The 26,051-nt window shown below is 25.8% G+C and overlaps 2 protein-coding genes across 2 annotated transcripts; one reads left to right on the top strand and one right to left on the bottom strand.

Moving 5' to 3' along the window:
* Positions 1-657: 657 nt before the first annotated feature.
* On the bottom strand, positions 658-14,898 carry LOC135925765 (peptidyl-prolyl cis-trans isomerase FKBP8-like). Its single transcript, XM_065461235.1, has 11 exons — positions 14,696-14,898; positions 14,417-14,573; positions 14,281-14,368; positions 14,088-14,198; positions 13,929-14,003; positions 7,313-7,376; positions 5,089-5,208; positions 4,262-4,351; positions 3,824-3,901; positions 2,955-3,125; positions 658-889 (listed from the first exon to the last, which is right to left on the bottom strand). Exons 1-11 carry the CDS (start codon positions 14,798-14,800, stop codon positions 773-775), a joined length of 1,176 nt encoding a protein of 391 aa, XP_065317307.1. The 5' UTR covers positions 14,801-14,898; the 3' UTR covers positions 658-772.
* Positions 14,899-23,780: 8,882 nt separating this feature from the next.
* On the top strand, positions 23,781-26,051 carry LOC135926678 (cysteine-rich secretory protein 3-like). Its single transcript, XM_065462608.1, has 7 exons — positions 23,781-23,796; positions 23,995-24,092; positions 24,174-24,264; positions 24,445-24,590; positions 25,025-25,110; positions 25,206-25,327; positions 25,939-26,051. The coding sequence occupies exons 1-7, from the start codon at positions 23,781-23,783 to the stop codon at positions 26,049-26,051; spliced, it is 672 nt and encodes a 223-aa protein (XP_065318680.1).

Genomic DNA, 26,051 nt, shown 5'->3' with positions numbered 1-26,051 from the left:
CAAAAATAAATAAAGTGTTTTTAAGAAAAACGCCATATAATAACGACGGAAATCAAACGCGTTACCAAAGGCAGTGGATACAATATATTCACAATTTAAACAATCATATCTTTTCGAAAAAAAATTTAAAAAATATCGATTCTATTTTGATAAAATTCAAAAAATATTTTTTACAAATACTATTATATTTTTTACGTATCTATCTCAAAGATGTGTCTAGATTTAAGATTGATACTTTACTATGATAAATGCGCTGAGCAGAAATCGCGACAATTTACCATTAAATTTTTTAAAATATTTTTTGTTGTTTTAATATAAAAAAAAAACATTTTCTAAAATTTAATGTTTTTAAAATGTAATTTTGGGGTTTAAATAAAACTATTAACCAATATTTCTTCACAGTATTAAATCATCTTGACCAGCTGCAAATGATATTGGGTAAAAAGTTAAGATATTGATAGCATAGGTACATATATGATTTTATTTCCAAAAACATTATTCCATAAAATTATTATTTAACACTAGATTATATCTTTATGTAAGTGTCGTCAAATATCTAGTTTTAGCCAACTCTAATATGGCTTAGCCAAATCTTTAGCAGAAAGAATTGACTTCAACTTAAATATTGGGACGAATTTCTTAGGTTAAAAAGATATATAAAATAATAAGGTACTTTTATTACCAAAAAGTATGAAAATAATTAATTTTTATAAAAAAATTTAAGTGTAAATAAAAAAATAAAATAAATATAATTATTTATATAAGAAATGTATTATATGTTCATTCCATCTTGAGGCATAGTATAGTCTACGTATCTTATTCCGATGATTGCCAATATTATCGACAGAAGAGCGAACCCCACTACCAAGAATAAATTCGAAGTAAAAACCTTTTGAAATAAGAAGAAAAAAAATTAGACGCATTTTTAAAATAATAAATATCAATAATTTGATTTGGAAGATTAAACGTTGAAAAAAAATAATATATTTTTAATATAAAAAATAAATTTCAGCCTTATTAAATAACTTTAAATGTTACAGATACAAACTAGTCCTTATTTTCACTTTCGTCGACTTTCGATAAATTTCAAATATTTTAAATTATGACTTTTGTGGAATGCGGCATAGATGAAAAAAAAAATATAATGAAAATCATAAAATTTCATAATAAGAAATTCATTCGTAAAATTCTTCATTGGACAAGTCCATCTCCCTTCCCCTTCGAGTAAAAATAGGGTAAAGCAAGCGTGTGTGCTTTCACCAATGATTTTTAGGGTTTTTTTTAAAAATTAAATTAAAAGTATTAAATATTATTTTGTGTATTTAAATTTCTTATAATTATATCCGAGTTTATCTCGATTAACATAATTAAAACAAAATAAAATTTTATTTTTATAAAGGATATAACCAAAAAATCCAAGGAAAAAAAATCGAAAGATTTAACATTTGATTCTTTTAAACAACTCATTTAGAGAATGTGATAAGGGATACAAATTTTGACACCCGTCAAAACTGAGTGATTATTTTAATTTAGAAAAAAATGTTTGAAGATTATCCTTCTAATTTAGGGTTAGTATACTACCACTTTCCAGTGCGTGGAAATTTTGTGTCGATAAATATGTTTTTAAGGAAAAGCTATTGATAAATGTCTAATAATCATTTAATTATATATTTTATAAAATAAAATATCACACTGAATTTCATTTATAAAAGTAAGATTTTCAATCTTGACTATAAGCAAACATAATATGATTATAAAAAACTTACTATGTAACTTGCAATTATTTTAAAATCTATATTTTAGCCGTGTATCTGTATCTAGATACATTCGACAAGTATCTTTTAATAACTATGATTGGCTGCACACTACAAGCGATGTTCCTTAGCCAAAACCTTAACCTCAAACAATTCACCAAAAATAAATACTAAGTTTATAAAAAAAAAGTCCCAAAAAAACAAAAGCAAACCAAATTTTAAAAAAACCTGGAAACCCTGATCATCATTAACCCAAGTAATCTATATAAAATGATAACTCCAACTAAAATATCAAGCCTTTTATAAATTAAACCAACCATTTTTAAAACGAAATCTATTATGTTCCATTTACCCAGACTTTAACCATATCGTAATCCTAAAAAAAATCAACCATATCAGCAATAGACGAGTCCAATTAAGGTCCATTTGCCACGTGACACGAATCCATTATCAACTTACCAAAAGAGAAGTATTAATTTATTTTTTTAATATTTATCGTTTTTTAATTTCCGACTAATTCAATTCGAGATTTTTTTTTCGAAGATCTTAAACTTACTGATTTTTTTTTGGTTTATTAGACTGTTAAAAAAAAATACGATATTTCAAAGAAACGAGTGATAATAATAATAAAAATTATTTTTAAAAATAATATTCATAAAAATATTAGGGAAAACATCCGTGTCGAAAATAAATTATTTATCTAATTCTAAATCGGATCAAATCCGAGAGAATGCGTGATTAAATCCGACCAATCTGAGTCTTGTCGGGTCGAACATGTTTGAAAAATAAACATCATCATATCTTTTCTCCTCCAACCACGCATATAACTTCCATGCGTCATTCCACACAAATTCAAAATAGCCAAATCATTCCCCCCCCCCAAAAAAAATTAATAAATAACTTACTCTTAGAGTTCTGTAAGGTCGGACCCCAGGGATAGGGACAACTTCATCAGCAAAATATAAACCTAACCTGGCCCTGAAAATATTAATGATATATCTTTCCTATTCTTCATTTTTTTTTCTGATTGAATATTTATAGTTATAAAAAATAAATTTTCGAGGGAGAGGTATATTTTTAAAAGAAAAAATCGCGTTTAGAATTTAAAGACGAGAAATAAGAATTTGCATCATCAATTTTAAGTTAAAAGGGTGTACTTATTTGAAGAATTTTATTTTTAAAAAAATGATATAATATCACTTGAGTTTTGAAATATTCGATTATGGCTTCTGCCTTCATCCCAATTTTCTTGCTGGGTGCATAGCTATTAGGCGTATTATAATCGTGCATCATTTTGCTGTACATATCTTTATCCTGTTTGTAATTCAAACGCTTTTTGAGTTCTAAGGAATGTATATCTTTGAGAATGGTCTATGGATATAATTTTTTAATTTTTAAATTTAAAATGAATTAAAGGTTTTGCTCCTATTATAATTATAATTTATTTTTCAAAAATTTGTGTTCTTATATCAAAATCATTATAATTGAGGCTTTAAGAGACATAAAAGTAATAATTATAATTAAGATAAATAATAAATTAAAATATAAATATAAATATAAATATAGAGAAAAACATGTATTACTTATATGATTTAATTTTATATGACAATTCTTTTATTTTTAAAGTTTTTTACCATTTCAAAAAATTATATATCTTCAATTCTAGATCTAAGCATACAAATATCTCTCTTTAGTTGGACTCATGCTACAGGTAAAAAGATCATTAAGTAGCCCAATACCGCTAAATATTTTTAGGCGACATAATATACACCCATTTAAAAACGTGTAACCCTAGATCAAACATGTGTTTTTTGGAGAAATTCAAGCAGATTAAAAAGTGTAAATTTAGCAATCCCTAACCAACATATCAGGCAAATGCTATCACTGCACTAGTCCACATGATGATTTGACCCAAATGTGAATTTTATCATATTTATACCCAATACAGATAATTGTTAGGTATGGGGATATTTCACCGACACCTGTTGTTAAGTAACAAGAATCTCGTCCACTTGGTTCTTACATTCTCATATTCATAAAAAAAATACATGAATATTTTAGTTAAATACTTTGTTATCGGGATCAGACTGGGAAATTTTGTGTAATATTTGTAATGCTTTATCGATCTGACCCAGTTCAGTTAGTACCTGAAAGAAATAAATACTATGAGAAGAAAACGAATATCTATCTATTTTAAAATAGAACTAATGACATAATAAATTATTCAAAAATTTGAAGATTAATATCAACATAATTATCATTTTTAAAATAAAATGTATTTGTACAATTCATATAAATTTTATCTATGACCTATTTATTCTTGTCAATATTTTTGTATGTGTAATTATACAAATTCGATCATTTAAGGAAGAGAGGGGGGGGGGGAATATTAAGAACCTTATAATACTATAATAAAAGTGAAGAAATAATATAAATAGATGAAATTTAACAATAATAATTCGAAAGAAATGCCTTTTAATCGTATCAAGGAATAATGTTGCTATTACCTTGCTCTGCCTATATAAAGCTTTAACGTGATCGGGCTTATAGCGAAAAACTTCGTTTAAAGACTTCAAACAAGATTCTTTTGCCCCCATCTAATTCGAATAAAATAAATAAGAATTATAAATATTCGTTTTATCCGATGTAAAATAATATATATTTGCGAATTTGTACTAACTTTGAATGCATCATAACTCTGAACCAGTTAAGACCCCCCCCCCCACATACAAATCCGATAAAACATTCTGCAAGAAAAAGTGGTCAGTTGCATTAATATCGATTTTTAGAAACCGAATAGAATCAAGTGATTTTGTCAGCCAATTTGCTTTGTTTCACCTAAACTGGATCCAAATGCGGCAAGCAACTTTTTTTCTAAAAAAAAAACTTTCTCTTACTCTCCTACAGGGCTCCAATATATAATAACCCATAAACTGAAAATCGAACCCTATTTCGTTCAATTTTTTTGATGAAATCAAAAATTGAAATAAAAATCTTCTTAAGATTTTTGTGAAATTTTCTTATGATAAGTGACAACTTCATTTTCATTAGTCCAGCATGCGCCAAGAAGTTTATTTGGTTTAGGTAAGAACGAAGTTAAAAATCAAAAATATAAGAATTATGAAAATCAAATTTATTAATGAAAATCGAATAAAATTTTTTTTTTCTTTTTGTTGCATTGTTATCATGTAACTTTAAAACGTCAGAGGAGCTTTCCACTTTTATATTTAAAAAAGGTTCGGTTTCATTCGAGTAGAATCAAATACACCGAATGGGCCGAACCGCTATATTCGTTAATTAGATAATATAAATTAATGAATAATTGGAAATAAACTTTGAATTGGGCGGCCGCCATATTGTTGAAAAGTGCCACGTATAATTCTTCGTATTCATTTTGCAAGGTAAGGAAGTCAGGTGATTCTAAATCTTTATCCTTGTTGGCAATTTCGGAACTCTTTTTTAAAATATAAAATAAAATATCGTTAAGTTCTAATTTAATTTTGTAAATTTGGTGTTTTTGCCAGAAACGAAATTTTGGATTTCAATATAAAAATATAAGCTTGAACTTGCCCCGAATAATTATAATATAAAATTCAAAGGTAAAACTTAATTCTGGACCATTTAAGCCCTGCCCAAATCCTCTCTGACAAAATCTCATTTTAAGTTTACTAATATTGTTAGAGATAAATGCATTCTCGGGGATCGGAATCAAAGACTGATATTCTTTGAAAATTCCAATCCGATTGTTAATAATAATTCAAGACTAAAATCAATAAGGTAATGGTTATATATATATATATATATATACAAATGATTTCATCTAATTTAAACTGTCTTCCCTAGTGGATGTACAAGAAAACAAAACGAAATAAGGATAAGATATTCACATTTATCCTCTAGTATAGCCTATATATCATTGAAATATAATTCAACATCATCCATACCTTCCCAACACCACCCCCGCCCTTAAAGTATAATTAAATTTTAATGCAATTCTTGAGTGTAGGCTGTTACTTTCCCTTGTACCTAGCCTACAAACGTTTAAATAATACTCTTCTTATTATTAAAAATATCTTCCAGAAAGGACTAACTATCGTAGCTCAATCTTCAACGTCAGAGGGCGATACGCTTCTAACACGCGGAATATAAAAATATTTCACCGGTATAAATACGCAAAATTAATTAAAAATGAAATGAGGCAAATATTAGAGGGCCTGGCAAAGATCGAAATTCAACTCCTCGAGTCAAATTAATAAAAAAAAATTAGGATAATTTGAGCTATAATTTATATTTTTTTAATAAAAATTGGAGGCTTTGAAACTATATAAAAGATGGGGGGGGGGGGGCTTCTTATTATTTTATCAAAAAAATAAAATGATTTTGGAATTTCTCCGTGATAAGGAAAGACGAAGCAATTAGTGAATTTTTTTAATATTCCTTTACACACACACACATATATATATATGTATATTATTTTTTATTTCAATTAAAATCGAACTTATTACTTTATTGGTACACTTTCTTAATTTACCGATTGCATTTAATTAATTTATTATAAACTTGTCGAATAATCATCGAAACAATAACATTATAAAAAGCTCAAAAAAAAAGTTAAGTTGTTAATTAAGAAATTGGGATTTGGCGGGATTCACTTATTCGCGGCGATGTATAACAAAAAAAAATAATAATGCCCATATTTTCGTATTCTTCGCAGCGATTTCGCGCTTAACTGTGAATGATGAGTAAAGCGGGAATTTAATAGAAAACGAATCGGCATCGCGGACTCTGCAAATATGATAAATACAATAATTGTCCCCTTCCAATAAGATTTATTTTTTAATATCGAACACAAATATTCTATAATAATTTTTTTATTAATAAAATTTAGAAGAAACAAAGTAAATATTTGCAAGTTCACCTTTTTTTTAGCTTGAGTGAAGGTTTAACAAAAAAAAATATCTTTAAAAACGCTATTAATGCATTTCAAATGCATTCGTTTAAATTGGAAACATTTCCGTTTTGCATTTCAAATTATTTATTTTAAAAAAAACAACAAATTGCATTTTTTTTGAAAACGTTTTTAAATTTTGAAGTTGAAAGCATCGATACAACATCTTCTAAAAAAAGTAAAATAATTACATTATAAATGATACAATAATATTTTTTTAGCTTATGGTATTATGATATTACAAAAAGATTTGCTAATTAAATATAGAGCAACCCTCTTTTTTTTGTTTATAAATTTAGACGTTTCATATTGAAAAATAAAAGTTAACGGTTTTATTCGCGTTTTAAAACGTTCATGTGCACTATTATACATAAAAATACAAACTCTTTTTGCACAAAATCAAATCTAAGAGCTTGGATGAGCATTCTTAAAATAAATTTAATTTTGAAACTATTTATCTTAGGTTTTGTCTTCGCTAACAATTAAAATTCGCTTAAGCGACCATTTTATTTTCGCAAATTTTTTGCAAACAATATAAACAGATGTGAGTGTTTCATGCTTTCAAAGTTTTTTAAAAAATATATATATATATATATAACTAAAATAATACAAGAGGTACGTCGTAGTCTAAGGAGCGGATGTAATTTTCAAGGTTCTGCAAAATTTTCAGTCCCCTAAATAAATAAAATAATAGAGAATTGAAAGTCGCAATCATTTTAGAAAATTTAGGAGGATTTAATAAACGTAAGCCATAAACTATATATTTACTTTATTTCATGATAAAATTAATAATGTGTTAAATGTATAAAGAATATAATAATGCAAAAACGATAACCACAACTATTAAAATATTAATTAATAAGTTATACAAATACATATTCATAGTATCAATATTAAAATATACGTGTTTCAATGTTAGTACATTTCCCCCTTATCAATTGGGAGACTCGCCTACATCTCTTTTATAATACGTCTGAGTGGATTGTGTGACCACCCTGATTGTTTTGGCGCCTCGCCACATTCTATCCGATCACTGCCCTCCACTCCTACTCCAGTGTTATCTACTACCACATGGTTACGTAAGTGGCTAGCATGTTTATGCATATACGTTCTCGAGTCTCTATTATATATAAATATAACCACCTTTCGATCTTGGATTATTCCTTCCCTCCTACCCTTGGTGGTTTCGTTCGTTCCTTATCCATACATGTTGACCAACGTCAAATTCCCTAAAACTGGAATGTGGTTCCCTTTCAAGATCCAAATGGTTCGTCCAGCCCGTCCATTTATTTACGGGTGGTATGGCATTGAACGAATGTGACAAATGTTGTTGTTCTCACAATTTCGCTGAGACTCTGTAGAAATAAATCGAAGTTCATTGTCAATTACAACACCGTAATATGCTCCAAAGATAGAAAACCTCAAACCTTGCTATTATTTCCTTCGCGGGGGTACTTCTAATCAGTTCCTATCTTATCTCCATCCATTTTGAATATCTCCTACCAATCAATATAAACAGTCACCAGGTCCGAATCTAGATGTTCACGTTCCCATGATTCTTTAGTAATATTCAATAAATATAAGGGCAACTCCATGACATTTAGTCAATTTTCCTGACACCCAATACACAGTTTTATATACCGTTCGATGTCCTCATCATATTTAAGCCAATAATAGAAACACCAGAACGTATACTGCATGAACATGCTGGTCAGTTGATACCACTCGACTAGTGAAGGAGAGCAGTGGTGATCAAAGAGAATGTGAGAAAACATCAAAGCAATCAGAGTGGCAACAACTAAGATATATGATAGAAGACTGATAAAGGGAAATATTAGTACCGTGGAAATTATATTATGATATGACTTATGTATATGTTAAATATATATATGTATTTATATAACGTAATGTAATATCTTAATTATATATTATTGAATTATATATGTTAAAATAATATTTTGATAGTTGGTTATCGTTTAATATTGTATTTTCATACATTAACACATTATTAATTTAGCATGTATCCATTGTATTAAGGGGAAACAAGGGAATGAAAAAAAACCTAACTACTTCCAAAATGTTTTGTATGACCGCGCACCTATCCAAGCTAAATATTTATGTGTTAAGGGAGGTTAGTGTATATTACAGAGTTTGAAAAAAAAATCTGTAAATTTTTTTTGATCTTTGTAGGTATTTTAAAAATTTGTAATTTCATCTTGAAAAATCTTTTATACGTGAAAATTCAAAAAAAAATTTACTAATGGATGAGTCCAACATATCAAAAAATACGATTCCCAATTTGAAATTTTATAGAAAAAAAAATTATTTGACAAAACTTTAGAAAATTTTTAAACAATTCAATTTGATAGATTTTGGCATTTTTAAGAAAAATTTAATCCAAAAATCTCTCTTTAAAAAAAAATTCAAACTTTGGTATATTAGATATGGGTATGACGAGTAAGTATGAGAAATGGGACCCTTCTAAATAAAATGTCATTATCATTTAGTAGACATGCCATTTTAAATTTAGGGATATGGCAGATGTCCAAAATCAGAGTAAAATGAATTTCATTTTTCCTCCCTAACAATGGGGGAAAAAAATCCATAGTTCAAATATATACATATCCCAATTTGAAAAAATTATCATCTTTATCGGCCATTAATGGATTAGATCAAATTTTACAATATCTAAACGACCGGTATCCGATATTTGAAAATCCGGGGAAAAAAATATCCGTAAAGCTCAGATCATATTTATCATTTAAATTACAGATTAAAGGAATATAATATTAATAAAAATACTTAAAAGGCTATCTATTAGAATATTGATTTCGTTCAACTCTAAAGGAATGTTTTTTTTTGATTTGGTAAAATTTATTTAAATTAACAAGTAAAGGTTATTGTGAGATATGGATTAGGGTTAAGATTAGTGGTTTTAATATAATTTAATACTGTCAAATCTGGCAAGTCATGTGATTATAATTAGACGAATAAAATTAAAATTAATCAGCTGTTGTAACAGCAATTTCTTTGGAGTTTATAAACAAAAGAATGAAAAAACCCCGTAATAAATCTTTTAACCGATAAATATAAAAGTTACTTTTAATAGTTTTGTCTGTGTGTAAACAAAAAAATTATATATATAATTTTAAGTGTACATTCTTTAGGAACTACGGGCGTAGCCAAAGTTGGGGAAAATTTGAGGAAATCCCAATTTGAAAGCTTCGTATGAAAAATCAGCGACGCGACACATAGCTATAGATACTTATCTGGCAGATTTCCTTATTTTTCTTTCTATATCTATCCTTCTACTTCAATCCTTCTACTTCATCGATCAGTATTAATAGTGTTGTTAATGTTGTAATATTATATAATTTTGTATGGTTGTCAATTAAGATTACTTTAGATACGCTATCACTTCCTTGTTCAATCTCAAACCCTCCAGGCCCTACAGTTCTAGGTGAATGTGTAATTCCGTTAAAGTGCATATGTAGTGGATAATCAAAAACCTTCATCGAAAATTCCCAATCTTTTACGCACGTGTAAATCGGAAATAACATATATCATGCTCCTAAATATTCAAATTTTCTGTCAAAAACCCAATCGTTAATATCAGGATCCATATAAGTTTTGGTTAGATCTCCTTTACAGTGTCCATCAGGCCTACAAATTTTTCCTATTTTAAACATCCCCTTATTTAATGCTTCATCGGTCTCAACTCTATTAGGGGAAAGGTCTACCATTACGTTTATGCACCCAGTGTTTTTATCTAGGCACCACCATTTTAGTAACTTGAATTAAAGTTTATTTTAACAATTCTACCACACTAGCAATATGAGAGATACCTTTCACTTTTTTGTAACAGCTTACTTTTACTTATTGACAACAGTCAACATTGAATCAAGCTTCGCAATCAAAAAATATTATTGTGATATAAAACTAGCTGCAAGGGGCCTTTCAAAATCAAAAAAATGAAAATGTTACTCAAAAGATGGTTTTAAAACAATGTAAGGCGATTTTGACAAAATACCCTGAAACTGTGAAAATCAATTTTTTTAAATTTTATTTTTTGTAAAAGTGAAAATTATGTCTAACAAGCCCCAATAGCGGGGCGAGGCATACCACTTCAAGGGGCTTCCTAAACTATTGGTTTTTTCAGGCCATAATAAGTTGAAATTTTATTTATTAATAATGATTCGTATAAAATAATTATTGTTCAAAATATCATAATACATATAAATTGAAGTTAATTATATATAAAAATTGAAACTTAATTTTGGTTAATTTGATAAAAATTTTGGATATAAAAAAAAATAAGGATCTTAAGGAGACATTATGATTTCCTAGCACAAATCTTAAATATAAATCATGAACATAAAATTGCCTTTTCAAGATTTTAAAATTTTCCATTATTAACTGACATAATTGACGTGTATGGTTTAGCAAGCCCCACTAGCTCTAAATTGAAAAATCAGAGAATGACTAAAATACGCGTCCCCAAAAACTACGCGTCCCTACGCGTCCCCGGTCAAAACGACTTATTTTTATTATTATTAATAGGAAATCTTATTAAGCTTTATAATATGAGTTAGAAAATGTTTTTTTTAATTTAAAAAAAATACGGTAACTAAATAAAATTTATTTTTTTAAAAAATAACTACGCGTCCCTACGCGTCCCCGGTCAAAATACAGTTTTTTTTAAAAAATCAAAACAGATTCATATTTAGCTCATTAAAAGAATACAGAATATGTAAATATTATATTTTAAACTATTTTATAACTTAGTGATTTTTTTAAAAAACACTTTTTTTTCAAAAACACTACGCGTCCCCGGTCAAAAAACCGTTTTTTTGTAAAAATAAAAGCAGATTCATGTTTAGTTGGCTAAACTACGCGTCCCTACACGTCCCCGGTGAAAAAAAAAAGTGTTTTTTTGAAAAAATCACTAAATTATAAAATAGTTTAAAATATAATATTTACATATTCTGTATTCTTTTAATGAGCTAAATATGAATCCGTTTTGATTTTTTTAAAAAAACTGTATTTTGACCGGGGACGCGTAGGAACGCGTAGTTTAGCTAAAAAAAAAATTTTCGAAAAATTTTTTTTTATTAATACCATTTTCTGAATCTATTTGAAAAGCTAAACATGAATCTGCTTTTATTTTAAAAAAAAAACGGTTTTTTGACAGGGGACGCGTAGTGTTTTTGAAAAAAAAAGTGTTTTTTGAAAAAATCACTAAGTTATAAAATAGTTTAAAATATAATATTTACATATTCTGTATTCTTTTAATTAGCTAAATATGAATCCGTTTTGATTTTTTTAAAAAAACTGTATTTTGACCGGGGACGCGTAGTTTAGCCAAAAAAAAATTTTTAATTTTTGAAAAAATTTTTTTTTTTAATTTTTTTTATTAATACTATTTTCTGAATTTCCTTGAAAAGTTAAACATGAATCTGCTTTTATTTTTACAAAAAAACGGTTTTTTGACCGGGGACGCGTAGTGTTTTTGAAAAAAAAAAATGTTATTTAAAAAAATCACTAAGTTATAAAATAGTTTAAAATATAATATTTACATATTCTGTACTCTTTTAATGAGCTAAATATGAATCTGTTTTGATTTTTTTAAAAAAACTGTATTTTAACCGGGGACGCGTAGTTTATTTTTTAAAAAAATAAATTTTTATAAATTTTATTTAGTTACCGTATTTTTTTTAAATTAAAAAAAACATTTTCTAACTCATATTATAAAGCTTAATAAGATTTCCTATTAATAATAATAAAAATAAGTCGTTTTGACAGGGGACGCGTAGTTTTCGAGGACGCGTATTTTAGTCATTCCCGAAAAATCATGATTGAAATAATATCTAGTAATAATACTCATAAATCTTTCCCAAATTATAGAAGAGTATTTAAATTTTGCTATAAAATTTAATTTACATATAAATGATTATATATTTTAATAAAAATTAAAATTCTGTCATGTAAAAAATCTTTTAAAAGTTTCATCAAAATTTTATTTCTTAGATAAAATTTTTAATAATTAATTAGATTTTTTGCCTATAGATATAATATAAACTAATAAAAACTATATTAAGATAAAATTTTAACATTCTGGTATATTTAATTTTAAAATCAGATTAAGTGGTTTACTAAGCCCCGGGGTTTACATAACCCTAGTCTCCCCAATATAACCTGAATTTTTTAAAGTAATATTAAATATTAACAGATGATAGGGAAGTAAACTTTTGCATTTAAATTGAGTTCATAAAAAAAATAAAAATGGAGGAAATACATCATTGTTCTTAATATTAGCAACAACTTTTGTGAATATGGATGATATTTCCCCTATATTTTGGCGATATTTTTAAAAACCTCAATTTAAATACGAGTGTTTACTTTCCATGTATATATTACTTAAAATTTGCTCAAAAATTTTCTAGGAAATATATGAGATTCTTTAGCAATTTGGAATGGGAACCTTCCTCTACTTATTTTTTAGTATTGTTTCATGCTATTTAGCTTTTGAATTATGTTTAATAATTACATATAAAATCATCTTGTTTAAATTTTGAAATATATTTTAAATTTTCATTAAATTGTATTATAAATATAGTAGACCATCTAATCAAAATTAAATAAAAATATGACAGAAAAATGAAATGGGTAACAAAAATTTGGAGTATTATGTAATAAATATTAAAATCAATAAGGATATAGTTTTAGTGTAAAAAATAATTGCTTCAACTTTATTTCTTTAATAAATAATATTTTAGGTAATTCCTATGCTGAGTATTTTTTAAAAAGGTGATGCAGTAGCAACTGCTCTTTTTTTAAATAATGCTGTTAATCTAATCCCTAAAATCAAGTTGTATAGAATAAATAATCAAATATAATTTACATGGTATATCAAGGATTTTAGAAGGGGATTCTTTACCCCCACAGATTTTTCTAACCTTCTATTGGGTTAAACTTATCTTTTAAATAATATTAGATCAAAATAATTTGTTTTAAATTTCTGAAAAATTTTAAATTAATGATTTTAAAATAATTTCTACCATATATTTATTTATTATTCTAAAAAAATGTTTATTATTTATAATCACTTTTAAGGGTTGAAAGTGAGTGGGAGATGGGGTGTAATGTATAAATAAATGGGTACAATTTTACTCTAAGCTATAACAATTAATAATAAAAATTTGAAAAAGTGTATAATAAAACAATACCTTGAATAAGAATCAATAGCATAGCCATAGTCTTCCCTGTTAAACCAATAATTCCCTTTTTCCTTCTTCAAGACACTTGAAAAAATTTTAAAATAATATAATACAATAATAAATGCTATCTAAAATATTCATTAGTTTAAAAATAAAGATTTGCAAAACCTGTATTTTATAATATCAGTGGAGTTCATATGTTCATAATCTAATGCATCCCTTATTTCATTCAATGTGATTTCATAAGTCATAGTGCAATCTTTAGGTATGTCTGGGGATCTAATAAATAATTTAATTATATTATAGACTTCTATTAAGATTTTATAAAAATATTTCATTATAATATAAATAATATTCCTACCTGCCCCTCTTACCATATGCAAATCTGGATTTGACAATAAAATGTGATGTTTCTTCTTGACACATAAGTTTAATTGCCATGTCAAATACTAATAATTTTTTTTTTAAATTTAACAATAAAATAGACAAAAAAATACTGGGTAAGGCATCACCATCTCCAACAATAAACTCATAATTTTCTTTATTGGATATAATTTCCTCATTTTCAAAAATTTTTTCAATATAGTTTATAATGACCCTCTCTCCATTCTTAGGTTTTTTATCAATGTATATTGAGGGAGCTTGCTTGATAATCTAGATTTTTAAAATATAATGGTACAAAAAAACTTTTTGAGCAAACAAATATTTAAATATTGAAACTGTATGAAAAATAAATTGTTCTAAATTAAAATTTAAGATGTTATAAATAAATTAACCTTTCTTTTAATGTCCTCATTTCCTAAAATATCCTGCCATTCTGTTTCTATTTCTTCTTTCAACTCATTCTCAGAATGGCTATCACTATCGGTTAAGCTTGACATTATAAAATATTAAAACCCTATGTAGAACCGGGACATAGGGAATTTTGAATTGAAATATTTCTAAAATGCGACAATCTAATTAATTATAGAAACAAAATAAAGACAGTTAGTTGATTGTTTTTTGTTGAATGATTTATGACACTTTGTTCGTTTAAGAATAAATTTTTTAGAATAAACTTTAAAAAATGATTTAAAATAAATATTTTATACCATAAGCCAATGGCGTATCCAGGATTTTCTTTTTTCTTGTAGGGGGGGGGGGGGGGAAAATTTTTTTGGGGGCTTCGCCCCCAAACCATTTATACTCTTATTTAGCTATTCTATTAAATTATTCATAATTTAATAATATTTTTATTATTTCAAGTTAGGTATATTATATTTAATAAAGTTTTTTTAAATGTAAAGGTTTTTTTAAATGTAAAGTTGAAATAAAGTGTAATGTCATTTTTTTTATAAAATTTGCTTTAAAAACTAGCCTCGGCTTAAATTCTCATACAATATAAGTAGAATATAATTATTTAATGAAAATACTAATAGTAGTGTGTTTAAAATATTGACTAGAAAATAATTAAATTAACAAGTTTTTCTAACTTCTTATCAAATACAAGATTTTTAATTATTTCGTTTGTCATTGGAACCAAAATCTCTGTGTATATTAAACAGAGCTAACCCAATTAGCCGAGATTCAGTACTTCGTAAATATGTTTTCAACCTTCTCAAGTTGGAAAAAGTCCTTTCATTCGTACATGTTGTAATAGGCAAACATGCAAGAATATAAAACAACTTCAAAATATTAGGAAATTGAGCCAAGGTTTCCTTACACCGATTGAGCGCATCAATAGCATGCTCAGGTAAAATAGCTAAACGTATAAATATTTATACCACAATTCGAATTCACTGATTAAATTTATTTCAGTATCAATCTCATAGGAATAAAATTTTTTTAAATATTTAATTTTACCAATAGTGGCATTAGAAAATGAAGAAGGATCTTTGGGTAATAAAACTTGAAGATTGCTAAAGACTTGTTTTTTATCTAAAAAACCGTAATTTTATTTGCGATAAAAAAGTATCTAAGAAGGGGATGAAAATGGATATTTTATAATATTCTTCAGTTGAGCCAATATTTATTTTCATCTCAATAATGGCCTAGGTGCTAGACGAGGTTTAATTAGTGTTATATCATAAAATTTAGCTTTCGATTCAACGTCTAGATAAATATTATGTAAATATTTATCTACATTCATTCTTATTGTATCTACCTGTTCATGTATATTTTCCGCCAAATCAATAACCTGAACCAAATCTAAATTTGGATTTTGTAAATTTATACAAAGTAGTGAGCTAAAAATAATTTATTGATGCAACTAGCAGCAATGATAAACTCTGATTGATCAATTGAATTCAATAATGATATCGCTGCTGACGACACATTACTTTTTTTCATACTCAGCCTTATTTATATATTATCGTTTGATTTCAATTTCTTTGACTAAATATTTTTCCATTTTATTAATATTTTTGAATAATATGTTGGAAAATTGATATTCAAATATTTGTAAAATTTTGATTGGGGGGGGGGGGGGGGGTAAAATTTTTATTAGCTTAAAATGATATTTATGAAAATAGTCAAATTTGCGATGGAGGGGGGGAATTTCCCCCTTTCCCCCCCATTGGTTACGCGCTTGCCATAAGGAGCATGGCCCCCTTGACCAGTCAAGAATTTTAGCACAAGTTTTTGATTAATATTTTGTGAATTTAATAGATTTTTACAAAAAAAAGAGATTTGCGAGGCTCTACCTTTATCTTAAGTATAAATTATACCCGGTTTTAAAAATTTTTATACAGACTTTTAGACTTTACGGGCTGGGGTATGCAGATTACTAATATGGAGTACATTTTGGTAATTTTTGAAACGTATTGTTAAACTTAAAAAAGCATGGTGGGCACTGGGCAGGATGTTAAATTAAAATATTTTTAATTTACCTAAACTTATAACTTTATCTTAATTTAAGGTATTATATATCTTAGAAAATAATCATCTAAATAATAGTTCAGTTAAGAATTATTTAATATAACTTAAATAAACTATATAATAGGCACATAAAATATATAATAGGCACTTGCGTGGTTAGTTATTATTTATATTATAAAATAAATAATTATTTAATTAGTTATTATTTATAATATAATTTATATTTATAAACAAATGTTAGAAAATATCAAATATTTAACTAAAATCATATGTTTTTGTTATATAATACTTTTATTGTAGACCAATGATATTGCTGATCATCGACCTAATCTATATATTGCCAACAATCATAGACATTATTTTCCAAATAAAATTTTCTACTATTAGACATTCAGAATTGTAAATGGGGGAGTTTTTATTAAATTAATGATCTAAAAAATAACTTTTATGTTCACAATATTTTGGTAGTTGATAGTAGAGCTAAAATAATCTAAGTTATTCTTTATAAATTTTATGAAATGGGTATCAGTGTAATTAAAGATATAATTAATGATGATAGGCATAGGTTTTTGAGGGAGGTTTGCATCCAGTGAAATATCTAGTATTGTTAAAAAGCTCAATTCCAGTCCATTTAAAAAAAACGGCCAGATTAAAATTATAACCAAAATAATATTATGTAAGCCTGGAGATTTTGCTCATAGAGAGTAGAAATTGGACATCTATTTGCCAAATGATGAGGTTTATATACATAATATTATTTTGAACAAAATCTTAATAGGGCCATTTTTAAACATCTTCCTAAATCAGGATTTTTAATACGAACATCGCACTAAAATAATGTTACTAATAATGAAGGAAGATTTTATTTAAAATTTTATAATTACAAAAACGTTGTGTAATTAATTGAAGCTGATACAGTTTTTTGCCATCCTTCTGAGATCTATAACTTAAACAATACTGAATCTATCTATACCAAAACAGGTTTTATCAATTGGAAGAAAGTTATTGAATAGAGAGGCCTTGAGAAACATTATAATTGCAATACATAGATAATTTTTTTGTATAAACTAATTAGCAAATTTGAAAAAAAATTAAATCAAGATGGCCATTTTAATTTTCTAGACATAAAAAATTAAAACCTTGGAAAACAATATTAATGAAGATGGATTTGTAATTTAGATTAATAAATTAATTGTTAAAAGTTTTGAAAATTAAAAAGATTTCGTATATCAGATTTTATCAAATTTTTATACCCATATAAAAATGCATTTCCAAATGTTTTTCAACTATTCTGTATTAGTTTAAATCATCCACATCGAATTGTTAGTCAACTTACCATTAAAGACAAAATAAATCAGAAAAACGTTCGTAGTGATTAATTCTCTTATAGTTGACTCAAAACTATATGTGAATGATTTATAGGACATGGAAAAAACTAAACTGAAACTATTAATATTCAAAATGTTTTCAAAGCACATAAAAAATATATCGATTATATTGTTAATGCTTTATTTCTGCTAGTTTTACACTGCTCAATTCTTGATCATAATATCAAATCAATTATTATTTATATAATTACATATATTTTATATTTCAGGTACAATATCATGCCTGACGGAATAACTCTTATTCCATGGAGCAGGGGAATGCGTTGATCGGTTTGCACCATCTTTTTGCTCTAATTCATTAGTTAGAGGGGAAATTAGAAAAATAGATAAATACATTATCATTCCTAATAATACTCTAATCCCTATTGTTTCTGACACAATCGGTGCTTTTGGACCTAGAGCATTGAATTTTTTCAAAGCACTCGGCCAAAAAATGAGCTTAATTTCTAGTGACGCTCAGCAAGGTTTTTACCTACGCAAAGAATCTCAATGGAAATTTGTAGGTCTCAAAGTATATCAATCTACGGTACCATAACCTAGATGTATCTCCCTATGTTCTTTTTTTTAAAACACATTACAGTATCTATTACCTTTTTTTTAATAAATAATATATATATTTTATTTTTATATAGCTTATAAGTTTTTATATCGAAATAAAATATTTATGATATGAAAAAAAAATTAAACTATATCAACGTTATTATATAATATTTGTAAATTATAATCTTAACTTATTTCTTTCCAGTTTAAAGAAAATCTTCTTCCATTGTTAGTTAGTCTAGAGCTCGATTTGGTTCGATTTTTATAAACGACCCGATTAAGATTTTAGCCAAAATATTATTATATAGCCTCATCATTTGGCAAATAGATGTCCAAACCATTTTGCCATCTATGAGAAAAATCTCCAGACTAAAATTATGGTTCTATTTTTAATCGGATCGTTTTTTAGAATCGACCCTCGGGCTTTTTAAAACCACTAGGTGTTGGCCCATTTAGAGAGTGATACCTGATTTAAATCAGTTGTAAAATATTTTAAATATAAGTATAATTTAAAAAAACCATGCATTTAACTTTTGCAAACTCAGGCTCATTTTCCTTATTCTGAATCTTGCTTTAATATTTTCATTCTTTCATCAAATTAACTCATTTACATTTCCTTCTTCCTAATTAAAATATGAGGTGCGTTGGCTAGGTATTTTAGAAGACAAGAATAGAGAGTATTTTTTTTGGGGGGGGGGGGGTAGTTGTAGTTTAAAATTTTGCCCCCCCCCCCAAGTATTAAAAAGGCATATAATCAATCCAGATCATGCTCTTTAAATTTTAAATATATTTTTAAAAATATTATCATAAATTGAATAATTTAACTTTAAATATTTTAAAAGTTATTAAATATTTTTTTAAAATAAACTTTTATTAATAAAATATATTAATAAGAAATTAATATAAAATAAATTACTTAAAGTTCAGTAATTGAATACCCCTATGGTCGAGCTATTTGCATATTTTTTTTAGACAAATGATATCTTGATCTATCAGATTTATTATTTTGTATTACCCTAACTTGAAGAGCCGACACTGTATACGACAATTTATATAATTCAGATAATTGTTTACTTTTATCAATAGCCTAATATATTTATTAATTAACTATAATATTTTGTTTTATAGATATTGTTTATACCATAGGCGTAGCCGGGGGGGGGGACAAGGGGAAATTCCCCCCCCTTCAGAAATTTATCACTTTTTGTAAATATCATTTATAGCTAATAAAAAATATCCCCCTTAGTCCTCCCCCCACTCCCTGACCCTCATATAGTATCCATATATCTTAAATAATAATTTAAAAGAATAATGTAAAAGTTGATTTTTATAAAACTATTCATCATAATTTATAGATTTTTGGGAAAATAAATTTATAAATATATAAAATGAACTAAAAATGTTTTTTAATAAATGGAATATAGGCCAAGGATAAGTCTTAAGACAGAAGTGAAATGTATTATAATTATTAATAATAGATCTATAAAATTACTAAATAATATAATATATCAAATATAATTTTTTATAAAGTGAGTAATTTTAATTTATTTATCTCAATAAAAGTAAAATATAATTATAAAACTATTGATAAAATTAAATCATAAATTAAAAAAATATTAAAGCACAATATAAACAGTGGAATATTATATGTCGTCGATTTACAATATATCTAACTATCAAATGACAATCAAGTATTTTTACCAATATAGCGAATTATATATTTTACAGAAAACTATAAAATATTGATAAGGACATCAGAAAATATCTTTTAAAGACATTGTGGGATAAATAATATGAAGATTAAATTTATAATCTTAAATAAAATAGATGGCGTTAAATAATTGTATGCATATTGTTGCTATATTTAATATTAAGAGCATTGATTAGCAAATTTTGTCAGATTATTAACTGTAATATATTCTCTAACTGTCAAATATGTCTGTAAAAGTGGAATTTTACCTAGTATTTTATAACTAATTCTATATAATAGAGTAAAATCAACTATATGTCTACTTACTTATTATAAATAAATTTCTTATAATTGTTTGGAATAAATTATTACCATGCTTTTATATTAAGGTATATACAATACAAGTAATTTATTATATTTTTATTTTATATAAACTAATAAAAATATATTTCATATTTGTTCCAGGCTTATTTTTTTTATTAAAATTTGTAAAAATATTTTATGACTATATATAGGTCCCCCCCCTTATGAAAATCCTGGCTACGCCTATGGTTTATACCAACTTTTTTTAAAACAAAACTTTCTAATTATTTATCATCAGATGAAGATCCCTTCATTGGTGTTGATTTATTTTCATTAGTATATCTTCCAGTCTAACAATTCAATCTCATGTTTATTTATATATATCATTTATAATACTATAAGTAAACGTTTTTTATATTGAATTTTAGTTATCCCTATTTCAAAAATTTATAAAATTGGTTTTTAAAACTTATTAATCAAAATTGATCTATAATAGTCCTCAAAATAATTAGGATATAATTATGATTTTAGCCTAGTAATAATTTTCGCAATATTTTTTATAAGCATAGAATCATTAGATCCGGTACAAATAGGTTAAACCTGAAATCATTTTGAACTTTGCTGTTTAAGAGACAGTCCTTTTTTATAAAGATTTATTTTTAGACCTATGCTTTCAGATGATTTTATTATGCCTATTGCCAAGTTGACTTCGTCGGTCGAGCGTCAAGTAATCAAAATAAGCTTATAAACAACAATTGATCAAAATTGTTGTTTTTATTAAGTTATCAACTCTATTATTATTTTAGGTAAATTGAATCAAATTTACTTGGTTTTGGAAAGTATTACAATAAATTCAATTTACTATAATTTTAAAGTGTACAGGATATAAGACTATTATTAAAATATAGCCAGTCGAATTGAAAGTGTAATAATTGAAACTCACTCCTTTTACGACAAATGGGGTGATAAGATAATTTGGAAAGTTATTATATATGGATTTCATATTCGCTGAAAATCGATCCGCAAAATGCCGAATAGGTATATATTTTATTATTTATTTTTTTTAAAAAAAACTAAAGCTGTAGAAAATATTTACACACCCTAACCAAACTTTTTTTTAAAAAAGAAATTCAGGAGAAAAATTTTTCTAAACAACTACGAGACCTTCCATCCGGGCGGACCAAACCGAGAATTTTTTTTTGAAAAAAATTCGGACCGAGAAAAATTTTTCTTAAATCTTGGCTGTGTAAATGTTACTCTGTAGGTCACTGATATATATATAAATATATTTAACTCTTAGTCTTAATAAATTGGCCTTGGTTGGGGTGAGCTGATTAATTCTAAGGTGTAATGTAGATTTTGCAACAAGATCGAGCGGATTAATTATTCGACCAAACCCAAAGGAAAAAGTTAAGTGAAATCGATTTTAAAGAATCAATTCTTAAAATACCTATAGAAAAAATTAGCGAGATGTATTGACAATACAACGCACAAAGAATATTTTAGAAAAGCTTCGGTTATATTTCAACAAACTATGGAATATTTAGTAATAAGAAAAACTTTATATATTATATAAGTGATTTATTAATAACCAACAAAAAATTTCAACCTATTGGGTTGGATGTGATAACAGCGTATAGCCTTTTTCAATTGTTTTATATCAATTTTTTCATTATTCCATCAATATTTTATTGTGCCATCATTTAAAAAAAGATTCAAAGTAGGAACTGAGAATAAACGAAAGGGGGAGTATATAAAATGTTGAGGATACGAAAAACAATTAAACGAATTCGATTTGATTAAATTATTTGTATACCTTTAAAAGAAAAGATATTTGCATTAGCTTTTTAAACCATTCTTCTGCATGGAAATGAATTTATTTTTTAAAAAAACTAATAAAAAATCCATTCCCTTCTCCCCTCCTCCATATTCTTTCTTAAACTTAACAAAACAGGCCAGTAAAAATATATAATAATTTATGGTTATTAATCTCAATTAAACTAAACAATATCGGTTCTTAATTTTACCAAATTAGAGTTAAGCTTGGATCCATTAAGTTAAGAGACAATATCAGTTAGACTGCACTAGTTATTGTTAAAAAGATGAATAATACATTTAATTTTTGTTTTTTAAATCACACAGAGAAAATTAGTAATCATAACTTAAATAGATTTAATTAAAGTACAATAATTATTTCTTAAATAAATGGTTTCTAATTTTATCATTCAATTCTATGCCAACAGCAATATTTTTAGGTCAGAAAGAAGGAAATTCCTTATAATATAATTGAGTAGTTTTATTATATTTTCAAGAAATTTTAAATGTGAATAATAACATTAATAAATTTAATTATGATAATTTATAATTAACATTCGGTTTAATTTATTTTAAAATTTAAATTCAATTAATTTTATGATTTTCAAAATTCCAAATCATAAAGATTATTCCTGAATTTATTTTTGTTCAAAAATATCTCTATTCTCTACATTCTATGTAGAAGTTAATAAAGTAACTATACTTCTAAAATTTAAAATAAATAAATATTGTGTAATTTGCCAATTTAAATTATATATAGTATATTTAATTTTAAAAAATATGCAATAAACACCATAATTTACAAAATTTAAAAATAATATAAGTTATGTAATTTTCCATTTAAATTATATTTAGTAAAGGTGTTTTAAAAAAGTGTGTTAAAAACTATTAACTTATCTAATTAAAAATTTTACATATTTACATAGCTCTCTAGTAAGCAATATATACTTTTTCTTTTAACTTTTAAAAAATAAATTGTTTTTTTGATAAAATATTTATAAAATATTATATTTGAATATAAAATTATTTTCTAATTTAAATTTAAAATAATCAATTTTTTATTTAAATTTTAAATTAAATTTAAAAATATTTTAATTAGCAAGAACCCACCTGTGATAATTTTAGAATTATATTATATATATCCATACTTTTCATTTTAAAATAAATATTACAACAATTTATATATTTTAATTTTTTCATAAATATAAATTTTTAAAAAATTATTTAAAGCGTGAGATGTTTTTAACTATAATGTGTACTTTGGTCTTAATGACAGTTATTACAGGTAAGTTTATTTCATTTCCGAATATTTTATGATAAGGTAGACCAGTGTCAGGGTAGATCACAATTTAAATTTGCGATGTATTGAGCTGGATAAAAAAGATATTATTTATAATTATAGTTAGGCAAATTATTTTATTATCCAATTCATACTTTTCTTAATAAAAATAAGTATACTATTTATAATAATTGCCGCCATAAGCGAAAATTCCGAGCGCGATAGAAATAGAAGATATACTCAAGGCTCATAATGACTATAGATCTAGTGTCAATCCCCCATCAAGCGCTATGTATAAATTGGTAATAAATATAATTTTTCGACTATATTATTATGATAAACTAAAAATAATATATATTTAAAATAATGCTTTAACATATTAGATATGGAATAGTGAGGGAGCTTTGAAGGCGGAAGCATTGACTCAAAAATGCGTTTTCGGTCATGACACTAATAAAGATAGAACAACCTCTAGTTAAAATATTAATATATATATACAATGTTTTTTAAAAAATATATATTTATAAAAAAATATTTTTCACCAAGCAATCAAAGAGTTTTGGTTTTAAATCTTGTTCCTTCGATGGATAAAAAAAATTTTAATTCTAAAAATCTAATTTTGAGTACAAAAACAATATTGTTCATAATATCAAGAATATCCTTCCGGAGGCCAAAACTTATACGCGACAACAGGAACTTCTGATTGGAAGAATGTTGTTAAAGCGTGGTATAATGAAGTCAGCAGCTTTACTTTTGGGGTAGATAAAGGGAATTTTGCATCGGTTGGTCATTATACTCAAGTATATAAGAATACTTACTCATTAACATCCATCTTCCTTTTTTTATTTATTAAAATTTATTTTAGGGTTTAGTGATTATTAATTTATGTGTTATATTATATGATATAAATATTATTGATAACGGATAGAAACTTTCAAATTTCATTTTGCAACCTTTCTTGGAGCTCTATTTTACCCTCATATGGTTTTTTGAAAATAGATTTTCATTTTTACAATTTAATAATATTCAATATAGGGGGAGACTGGGTCCAAAACGAACCAATAAGCACATAACATGTATTTAATAATAAAAATGTATTCTACCTAGGTTAAATAATACCGATTTTGCTAAATAAAAAAAAATAAAAAAAATATATTTGCCACCAATTTAAAATAATAAATACCAAAATTTTAAACAATAATATTTTAAAAAATAAAAACTTTCCTTATAATAGGTTGTATGGGGCACTACAAAAGAAGTTGGATGCGGAATGACAGAATGTTCTGGGCAAAAAATATATGCTTGCAATTATTATCCGAGGTTATAATAGTAATAATTTAAAATTCTATAGATCTATTTATTGTGCTGAAACATGAATAATAAATTTTTATAATTATACATATAAATATTTTTAGCGGCAATTCACCTCCATATTATGTACCTTATGAAAAATCAGCTGTTCAATCATGCAAGGGTTGCATAAAAGGTGGTGTTTGTGCGAAGAATGTATACGCTGGGAAATTACTAGAATCATGCGGTAACAGTTTTTCTTTAAACAATTATTTTATTAAAAAGGTTTTGGCATCATAAAAATTTTATCAAAAAATAAAATCGGTATATCAGTTTTACAAAATTGAACATAACCCACGAGTTTTAGTGTCTGTCTAAAAATTATCCCTATATGGTATTGCTTATTAAATGGTTCGAATTAACCGATTTTAAATTACAATGTTAGCCAAAATAATGATTATGTAAATCTTGAGAGTTCGTTAATAGATGCCTAAACCTTTTTGGTATCTATATGCGTAATAATTCCTTTTGGTTAAAATATTTGGTTGGCCATTTTAAAATTTGAGCCTTTTAACAAAACTTACATGTTTGCATATTCAGATCTCTATAGTAAATTTAGTAAATGACTAGAAATGGAACTTCCAGATTAATTACAGGTTCTAAGATTTTTTTAAAATATATATATATATGAATTCTATCCAATATAATCTGATATATATTTTTGTCCACCAAAAAGAAAATAATTGTAACTTTTTAGACGAATAACCTAAATAGAAATGTATTGCTATTATATAACCGGTAGATATCTTAACTTGATATTACAATTTAAATGTTTTAAATATTAAAAAAAACAAATAGAGCTATTTTGTGTAAACGAGTATAGCAACTGCGATGATTTAGCAAAACAAGGTGCTTGCTCAAGTTTCAAAGACAATTGTGCCAAATCCTGTTTAGTTGAGTGCAAGTCCTAG

The sequence above is a fragment of the Gordionus sp. m RMFG-2023 genome, chromosome 3, assembly GCF_954871325.1.
Source record: "Gordionus sp. m RMFG-2023 chromosome 3, tfGorSpeb1-WG-v2, whole genome shotgun sequence".
In the NCBI taxonomy this organism is placed as follows: Eukaryota; Metazoa; Nematomorpha; class Gordioida; order Chordodea; family Parachordodidae; genus Gordionus; species Gordionus sp. m RMFG-2023.
This window is presented reverse-complemented; position numbering and strand designations above follow the sequence as displayed.